Source organism: Alosa pseudoharengus, unplaced genomic scaffold (genome assembly GCF_046254945.1).
Source record: "Alosa pseudoharengus isolate Yale_2024_CS ecotype anadromous, Long Island Sound unplaced genomic scaffold, YU_APseudo_1.1 YU_APseudo_1.1_scf_7, whole genome shotgun sequence".
Lineage (NCBI taxonomy): Eukaryota > Metazoa > Chordata > Actinopteri > Clupeiformes > Clupeidae > Alosa > Alosa pseudoharengus.
Genome location: NW_027468859.1, coordinates 22,996,876 through 23,007,346, shown reverse-complemented (window position 1 = coordinate 23,007,346; position 10,471 = coordinate 22,996,876). Strand labels below are relative to the sequence as shown.

The 10,471-nt window shown below is 45.9% G+C and overlaps 1 protein-coding gene across 7 annotated transcripts in view; it reads right to left on the bottom strand.

Moving 5' to 3' along the window:
• Positions 1 to 10,471, bottom strand: part of cdc42bpab (CDC42 binding protein kinase alpha (DMPK-like) b) — a 65,743-nt gene that overhangs the window by 35,208 nt on the left and 20,064 nt on the right. For all 7 annotated transcript variants that reach the window (XM_076272977.1, XM_076272982.1, XM_076272978.1 and 4 more), the window contains exons 3-7: positions 9,381 to 9,464; positions 8,711 to 8,806; positions 8,130 to 8,278; positions 969 to 1,062; positions 412 to 612 (exon numbers count right to left, since the gene is read on the bottom strand). In XM_076272977.1, coding sequence (XP_076129092.1) covers positions 412 to 612; positions 969 to 1,062; positions 8,130 to 8,278; positions 8,711 to 8,806; positions 9,381 to 9,464 — 624 coding nt within the window. The remainder of the gene's footprint in view (positions 1 to 411; positions 613 to 968; positions 1,063 to 8,129; positions 8,279 to 8,710; positions 8,807 to 9,380; positions 9,465 to 10,471) is intronic.

Below are 10,471 nucleotides of genomic sequence, written 5' to 3'. Positions count from 1 at the left end.
GATCCTTTCCTGGTCCCGCCCTGACTCTCTCTCCCACTCGCTTCCTGTCACTCTCCACTGTCCTGTCGCATTGGAGGCATAGAAGCCCCAAAAATGTAAAAAAAAACTTTGTTGTACTACTTTCTTTGGACCTTACAACGGTGGGTAGTTAGAGAGGAGCCAATCAGAGAAGAGTATTAAGATATAAGAGTATTAAGATATGCACTTGGCATTTAATGCTTCTTTGCACTTCTGATTGGATGTCAACTGCATTTTATTGGCTCTGTACCTGTGCTCTGCTATATGACAATAAAGTTGAATCTGATCTAATCTAAAATGACCCATTAACACAATCGTATGGTAAGACATGCAGTGAGTGTTTGCTTGGTTAAGGACATGCACTCATGTAGTGAACTCTGGTGAACTGCGGACCTTGTGGTTCATGATCTTGCCGTAGGTCTCCACTAGTGACTCTGCGTAGAAGGGCGTCTCTCCATAGAGCATCTCGTACATGCACACACCCAGGGACCACCAGTCACACTCAGGGCCGTACTTGCCCTTCCCGTCCTCCATGGCCTGCAGGATCTCAGGGGAGATGTAGTCCGGCGTGCCCACTGCAACCGAGGACTGCACCTGAGATGGTGGACATGGAGTAACAGTGGCCGCGGAGTTAGGCTTTATTTGTGGAAAATGGAAGCCATGACTTTTTTGGTGTATATGTGTGTGTTTGCACCTTTATGTGTGGGTGTATTTGTGTATGTGTGTGTTTGCACCTTTATGTGTGAGTGTATTTGTGTATGTGTGTGTTTGCACCTTTATGTGTGGGTGTATTTGTGTATGTGTGTGTTTGCACCTTTATGTGTGAGTGTATGTGTGTGTTTGCACCTTTATGTGTGAGTGTATTTGTGTATGTGTGTGTTTGCACCTTTATGTGTGGGTTGATTTGTGTTTGCTTGTGTGCTTGTTTTAAAAGAGAGTTCTGAACTCACAGTTCCATCGTCCATAAGCTTGAGGCAGGAGCCAAAATCGGCCAATCGTATGTGACCATTCACGTCCATCAGGATGTTGTCTGGCTTGATATCCCTGAAACAAACATAAAAACAACTCTTATTTCTAGCTCTGGATCAACATTAGAACTTCCACATCCACAATGGCTCTCCACGTTTGCTAGGCCCAGCCCAGTCCCTGAGACAACGGCCTCGTGTACTCCACACTGGAACGGCACATAGATGAAAGAAACAAATGATTCAAAGAACAAGGGAAAAAAGAAAAATTTGATATTCCCAACTTTGATAATACTTGCACTATTAGTCAAGCCTTCTCACAACAAAGGTCAAAGCTGGCACTTAATTCACAGCGAGACAATGGAGTTGGTCATGACTCAACTCAGAGGCTGTTGTTGGTGTTGACGGTGGTGAAAAAGTGACTGGGTGTGACAGGTGATTTACAGGGAGGGCCTGCAGTGAAAGTGTGGAGTTTACACTACCTCTCGAACCTGACTCATCACATGCGTATGGGTGTGGGCTCAACACATGCCTGATCAGCTGTCAAAAGCTAGTGCTTTCATAACAGCTACCAGGTTTTGTTTCAAATGGGCAAGCACACACACACACACACACACACACACACACACACACACACACACACACACACACACACACACACACACACACACACACACACACACACACACACACACACACACACACACACACACACACACACACACACACACACACACACACACACACACACACACACTCCTTCATACATGTACCCACTTTGGAATGGAATGTTAGTGATCTCATTGTATTTTCATTCTTTCTTGATTATACAAAACCATAAAGTACCGTAATGTGTGTGTGCTTTTTCTCCCAAACAAACACACACAGACCCTTCACACATTTAATTCTCTCACACACCCAGGCACTAACTTGCCCGACTGAAAACAAAGCTCTCAAGCATGCAAACCCAAGTTCACAAACAGGCAAATGCATACTGACACACACACACACACGCACACGCACACACACACAGACACACACACACACACACACACACACACACACACACACACACCACTGAACCTGGGAGGTCCATGCCATCTTAACAGGTGTGAGTCATGGGCAGCTTCCCTGGCTGACTCTTTCATCAGAGTCTGACCTCCACTGGGGACACAGTGCAAATGTCAGGGTCAAAGGTCAGTAACAGAAATGAGACCCAGTACACCCACAGACGAGAAAACCTGATTGGCCGTCCAGTCAGCCTGCTCCCTGCGATCTCACTTCCTCTGATCTAATTTGTGCATCCTTTCAAGTCATCAGTACTACAGTGAGCTCTTGCAGCATATCACATGATCCCACATAACATTCCATCCTCTCTCTCTCTCTCCACACTCCTGTGAACACGTACGCACGCACGCACGCACGCACGCACGCACGCACGCACGCAATCTTGAAGAGCCTCATACTCACTCAAATGCGCGTACACACACACAACATACAAAGTCACACATACGGACACACACAGACAGATCAGCATTTGTGTGCGAGTGTGTGTGCGTGTCTGCTTGATTGAGAACGTGCATGTGCATGTCAACAGAATGTGTGTGCGTGTGTCTATTCAAGTGTGTGCCTCTCTGGAATGCTTGGTCTTGGCTGGCATGAGCAGAGGTCTTGAAAAGCTGTTGATTAGCAGTGCAAGTTGAGAAGGATGTTTGACGTGTGCTTATGCGTGTGTGTGTGTGTGTGTGTGTGTGTATGTGTGTGTGTGTGTGTGTGTGTGCGCTTAGCATCGAGGAGTTGGCAGACCAGACTGATCCCTCTTTCTCTTCTGATCTGCCTTATCTGATGTCTTGCTGTGTGAACGCCACAGTATGGTGATCTTTCACAGCCAAAAGCAGCACACATTCCACTGGCCAGCTGCCTGATGGAGATCTGCAGCGCTGCTATCTCTGCTAGCATCTGTAATGAAACCCGCCTCCTTCAGCAGGGAGTCTGACACGAACCTGAGGGAGTTTTCTACTGATTTCTCATAAAGACCCGGGCAAAATCATTCAGAGGAAAAGAGGAGGAGAGGAGGGGTGTGCGTGTGTGTGTGTGTATGTGTGTGTGTGCTGTGTGTAGTGTTGTGGATGTGAATTTTCCAGGTCAATCATACTCATTCAAAATAAATCAAATTAGAAAAGAACTCACACTCCCATCAATCATGCACTTCTTCTTCCACATTCCTCTCCCCTCCTGACCCCGTGCTTCAGCCTTCTGATTTCTCTAACTCTTGCCTTCTGTTTACCTCAAAGACTGCTCTGATTGGCTGAAGCTACGCTCCCACCTCCCCCCTCCTCTGGGTTGTCGCCCACAAACATCCAGACACCCAGTGGCAGCGGTTCCCCCTCACTAAACCAATTAGCCACTAGTGAAACACTGAGCCGCTAATACGCCAGATCAGAAATCACACAGGGCTTTCCCACAGGCCCGCCAGTTAGCTTAGCACCTGATGCTATCTCACTGGCTAGCTTCCAGAGATCTCCCTTGTTAAGTGTAACAGGCCACACTGGGGCTAACAGCTAACTGTAGCGGTGAGCTAGCGGCTAACTGAGGGTGAAGGCCCTGCGCAGAAGGTAGGACCCATGGTAGTTATGTAGTTATATTAAACTTTTGTTAACCCCAAATACATGGATACATGTTGGTTTATGTTTGTCTTTGGTACAAAATGTATTAGCTTAAATAACTAAACCTTCGATCAATGTGAAGTAGACCTTTCTTCCATACACACACACAGGCAGACACAGATGAATACATCATGACCTTTGACATGTATACCTATGCAAATAAACTAAGGAGATAATGACTGTATCTCTCCCTTTCCAACTCTCTCTCTCCCTTCCTCTCTCTCTCTCTTTCAAGTGTGTAGGTCAGTCAGAGCAGATGGCTTCCCCAGATGGATACAGCAGTCTTAAGAAGAGATTACCTCCCCCCATTCGCAGCCACTCTGCTTCTTAAGACTACAGCGTGCATGGACTGAGCAATCCAGTCTGGCAGAGATCATATGCGTGGTCAGGGAAACACACACTGACACACACACCTAGCCTACACACAAATACACACACACAACATAAAAGTCTGTCATTGTAGCCTATGTGTTTGGATCATAGATGCTCCAGTACTGTCTGATGCAAGGCCTGAAGGAGCTGAGTCACTGAATGTAGCCAAATGAAAGGTCATCTCTCTCTCTCTCTCCCTCTCTCTCCCCCCATCAGCCGGCCTCTTTCGCTCCAGAATGCTCCTTCCCTCTCTAGATGGGTCTCCATCTCTCCAGAATGCTCCTTCCCTCTCTAGATGGGCCTCTATCTCTCCATACTGCTCCTTCCCTCTCTAGGTGGGCCTCGTAGTTACCTCAGTCAGGAGGGTGGGTTGTCCCTTATCCCCAGATCTCCTCACAGATTAATAATAAAAGAGACATGTGACTGTGATCAATAGCTATGCGCACATATACACACAGTTAATACATAAATACATGGACAGAGAGAGTTCTATCTCTACAGATGGGTGTCCTGTGCTGCAATACTGTTTTGGAGCCTGGGCAGAGGTGACACACACACACACACACACACACACACACACACACACACACACACACACACACACACACACACACACACACACACACACACACACACACACACACACACACACACACACACACACACACACACACACACACACACACACACACACACACACACACACACACACACACACACACAAACAGCTGACTGCTGCAGTTCACATCACTTAACACTCAGTGTCCAGGAATGACGCTCCACAGGCATACATGAAACAACACGCATATATGACAAGGCACACGCACACACAAAAAAACACACACACAAACACACACACACACACTGCACACACTATTCATTTAATTTATTTAAGAGACTAAACTGTGTCCACCTTATTTTTCCTTTTGTCCCAGCGGAGGTGGGTGGAACCCATTTTCACACATCTGTGACAACTAGTGCTTTGAGATGGACACTTTAATTGATGGACTACTGGGGTTATAACTTCAAGGCCATCAATTATCGAAGCATATGGTGACAGCTTTTCAAGACAAATGAGAAATTCTGCATAAACAGCCATATTGCAACCAGATTTGCAGTGTACCGGCATTAACACACTGCCAGCTTGTTAGAAACATAAATACAAAAACGTTTGATTTCCAAAAAAAATTCTTCCAATCCAAATCAATTGAGGATTAAACCTAATTATTAGAACAAATAATTATTTTATAGCAGTGGATTCATGGCTCAGTGTTCCAGCAATATAACAGATAGAGCCTCTTCTGCCAAACTAGTACACAATAACATGTTTTCAAGAAGAAAAATAATCTCTTATAATGTTGACTGATATACACTCAGATGTGAGATTAAAAAATTGTGTGACAAGTTTGTGAATGATGGACATTGTAGTTGACTACAGCTAACATGTGACCTTGCAGGATGTATCTGAGTAAGTCTAGACTACTATACAGAACTGTGCATATCTCTCATATGATGCATCAACATGCTGTCTCTCTCTTTCACACATACATACATGTCTTACACTAAAACTAGTCACACCACAGGGCATGGGCCTAGATAACAGACTGCTGTGATAAATGAGAAGCCCTGCTTCCTTTTGCTCATGTTCTCCCTCATCTTTTTCACACATGCACACATGAAATGGCCAGTGGCAGTGTAGTGGTTAAGGACGGGCTACCCTCAAACTTTCAAACAGTAGCCTGAAAGTTGTGGGTTCAATTCCCAGCTTCTACCGTTGTGCAACCTTGAGCAACATGCCCCAAGTTGCTCCGGGGAGAATGTAATCCCTTGTAATATAGTGGACATATGTAAGTCACCTTGGACAACAGTGTCTGCTCAATGAATACATGTAAATGTAAATACAAAGACAGAGAGACAGAGACAGGAAAAGAGGCAGAGAGACAGACAGAGAGAGAGACAGAGAGGAAAACAAGAAGAATGTGATGGCACGGTGTGGTGGATAATCATTGATCAATTGAGGATAATATTTCTCCCAACACAGTTTCTGGGTTTTGTGCATGAAATGATAATGGAAGGACAGACCAACACACACACAAAAACACACACAGATAGAGACATGCACACACACCCGCACACAGTCATATACTTCCTCTGACAGGCCCGCCCTTGATGTGTCCCCCACCCTCAAATGCAGCAGGCTTGCCAATGTTCTCCTATGAGGTAGCAACTGACCACACCCCCTACCCCATCATTAGTCTCTGAGACAAACACCACCAACCCCCTCCCATCCACTCACCAACACACACACGCACGCACGTGCATACAACACTATCACTATTACTAGATAGATAGACAGATAGATAGATAGATAGATAGATATATTGTATTGATCCCTAGGGGAAATTCAAGAACTATACTATATACACATGAACTCAGACTAGTCAACATACAGTACATGACAACTCCATGACAGACAAGGCAAAGTCCAAACACACACACACACATTCCTCAACACAAAGACTCACACATAAATAGACACATACAGTATCTGCTTGACATAAACACAAACTCCCAGTCCTCAACATTCAAGCACAACACCCTTACATATAAACACATCAATCCTCTTTAACACAATGATACAGACACAAAGACATACAGCCACACACATACTCATGCTAGCAAACACACCCCTCCACAGCCACGCATTCCTACTCTCTCTCTCTTTCTCTCTCTCTCCCTCTCTATCTCTCATACACACACATACTCCACCCACTCCCGTAGGGATAGCATGCAATTACGCAGGCCCAGAATAGGCTGTGTGTCTGCTCTCCCCTCTCTGGGATCCATGAGGCCGAGGCAGGCAGGCAGGCAGGGAGGCAGGCAGGCAGCCCACGCCCAGGGCCCAGCCCCCTCATTGGGGAACACCAGCTCCTCCACCCCCCCCCCGGGGGGCTGTGCACCACTACTCCCTTTCATTATGCATGCAAACCAGCAGCACAAGCCACTTCCTGGGGTTGGGTCTGGGTAGTGTGTGTGTGTGTGTGTGTGGGGGGGGGGGGCGGGGGGGGTTTAGGGGGTTGAAATAGCCAAAGTAGCATATGGGCGGGGGTGGCCGTGTCGTCTGGCTCCACTTGAGCCAGAATGGCGGCTCCAAAAGCCACAGTCGCCTGTTGTCAATGAAGCTATGTGTCCAGAAAACGAAACCGCACCACTGTATTGTAAATTACCACATGCATGTGATAGCAGTCAAATGTTCAGCTAAGGTTGAAAGAACATTCCATTGTATTCAGGCAGTTAATTTCCGCCAGTGTGATGCTAGTCAGTTGTTCTTCGATAATCACAATGAATAAGTATACATACTGGTTAATGTTTGTGGCTGACAGGGAAATATGTACAATCTGAAAAACCATGGCTCTGAGGAGAATATGCATTTGAAGTTTCACTACAAACAAGCAGCACAAAACAAGGCCATCATTTCACAATGGGAAAATGATAGCTTGTGTCATTACATAACAGCATAGGCGCTTTCGCAAAGTGTGCAGGTATGGTAGTGACGGGTTTGTGCAAAACACTACTATTTTTAACTCCAAAGTAACAGTTTATTTTCAAAGGCACCTTCAGCAGATGGGACTCATCACTAATTTGACGGTTGAGGACATGATCTTGCCTTGCCTTGATCTTTAAACTGTAAAGTGGCTAACAATCAGTACTGCTGCATTCTATTTGTCCGTTCAAGTAGTTTTCTGAGCTGTTTTCACCAGTTCAAAGTTCAAACTGGCCAAAAAATCATACAGGGAATGCCTTCTGAAGTTCTACCACGACTCGTCAGTTCGAACAAACCAGAGTACTACGAGTTTGAATTACCAAGATGGCTGCCCCCGTTAACAGTAAATGTGGGCCTTATACTCTGTTTATTTACAGAGGCCATTGACTTTGGGAGGGACTCTCATACAAGGCCTTGCTAATTGGCTCCACTGTGAGCTGGGGGAGGGACTGTCTCACATCAGGCATTGCTGATTGGCTGCACTGTGAGCTGGGGGAGGGACTGTCTCACATCAGGCCTTGCTGATTGGCTGCACTGTGAGCTGGGGGAGGGACTGTGTCTCACCTGTGGACGTAGTGCAGCTGGTGGACGGAGTGGATGGCCAGCACCATCTCGGCCAGGTAGAACTTGGACATGTCCTCTGGCAGCCGGTCCTCGAACTTACTGAGCAGAGTCAGCAGGTCTCCACCCACATAATAGTCCATCACCAAGTACTAGAGGGGAAAAGGAGAGAGAGGGAGAGAGAGAGAGAGAGAGAGAGTTAGGAGAGACAAAATGAAACAAAAAGAATGTCAGAGATAGAATATGACCTTGTAAAACTTGTCTACTGATCAATTTCCCTGGTGTATAGTGGGCATCCTAAATCATACCTGTGGTCAACCACGCCTTGTATTTTTGTTCTGAATAAGGAGGATTTGTGTGGAGCATAAATGTCTTGTGTCTTACAGGCGTGTGTACAAATATGTGTTCATTGTGAGGTGGCTCATGGCTCAGTTGATGTGGGATAAGTTGTGTGTTTGTGTGTGTGTGTGTGTGTGTGTGTGTGTGTGTGTATGGGGAAGAGGAGACCCATCAGAACAAGCATAGAATGGCGCTTTCCAGCCACAGTTGCCTTGTGTCAGTGTTGGTGTACGTGCAGAACTCACCAGGTTGTTCTCGTCCTGAAAGGCGTAGTGCAGAGTGGTGATCCACTGGCAGTCTCCATTGACCAGCACGTCCCTCTCCTCACGGAAGCACGCCGTCTACAGACCACACAATGTGGATATGGAGCGTTAACAAAAACACACCTGAGCTCAACTAGAAGCTTCCACACTGACGTAAAAAGCACACACAGAAGTGCGTGGGTGACGATTGCATGTAGTAGAGTACATTTCCATTTGTAGCCCAGCTCCATGCAGATATGCAGAAATCCCCCCACAGAAAGGAAAACGGACCCACTGCCTACTGAGTACTGGGGTCTGATTCAGGCTCCTAGAGAGAGTGATAGTATAAGTATAGTATATATACTCTTTTGATCCCGTGAGGGAAATTTGGTCTCTGCATTTATTCCAATCCGTGAATTAGTGAAACACACACAGCACACAGTGTACACACAGTAAAGGTGAAGCACACACTAATCCCGTCGCAGTGAGCTGCCTGCTACAACAGCGGCGCTCGGGGAGCAGTGAGGGGTTAGGTGCCTTGCTCAAGGGCACTTCAGCTGTGCCTACAGGTCGGGGTTTGAACCGGCAATCCTCCGGTTAAAGGTCCGAAGTGCTAACCAGTAGGCCATGGCTGCCCCCAGTGGTGGTGGTGGAGATGGTGCTACATACACACCTCAGCTCTCTTCAACATCTCCCACTTGTTGAGGATCTTCATGGCAAACACCTTGTCTGTGTTCTTCACCTTCACTACGGCAACCTGGGCAGAAACAACAACAAAACAACGACACACTCGTTAAGTCTTGGGGAGAGAGAATAACCTTAGAACTAGAGAGCAGTCCCCCCTAAAAAGCAAAGGAGTGGCATCCAGAGCAATTTCCAAAACTTATACCATAAGACTATGAGATCCTGTTTTATCCTAATGATGCTGTTTTAACCTGCCATCCAGAAGCTAAGATAAGATATGGCTTAACCATGGTTAGCAGGGTGCCCACTCTATGTCAAATGTAAAATTCCATGAACTTTCCCGGAGTTTCCCTGACAAACAAACCTAAATTTCCATGACCTATTATATAATGAATGGTAGAATATACCGCTTGGGTTCTGAGCAGCACAGCACTCTTGAATCTTTTTTAGAGAGGGAAATGAATAAATGGCCATTGAATAAACAAAGTAGAGCTAGCCACAACCACTAAAGCAAGCAGTAATGGAAAAAGCTAATGCCACAATAAACACCAATACTGTGTGGAAATATATTTGTTTGAATATAATTTGGCAAGTACATTATAAACTGCTATAACAAAATTCCCTGAAATTCCCTGACTTGCTATGTCTGGAATAGACTTTAATAAAATGCCATGATATTCCAGAAATTCCATGACCTGTGGGAAGCCTGGGTTAGTTATGGCTGTGGTATGGTGGGGTAGCATATGGGAATAAGGTCAAGTTCTCCACCTGGAAATGGTAGGCACTCAATCACAACAATATCAAACGATCCTTTACCAATGCACTGCACCCCAGCAACCCAATATATAGGGTTCTCATAAACGTACTTAGTTTTAGTATTATTGCATGACACAGAGAGAGAAGGACTTGAATTATGTCCATTTGCCAAGATATTACAATGTGCAGTCAAATAGCCAAGCAAAAGCGTGAACTATCTGCACACACTAACACCTCACAGCAGCCCGGGAGCCCTTGGAGAGGAGCACTGACCGCTGTTCCAGTCTGTGTGTGTAAACCTGTTAGACTGAAACGGATCTTTGA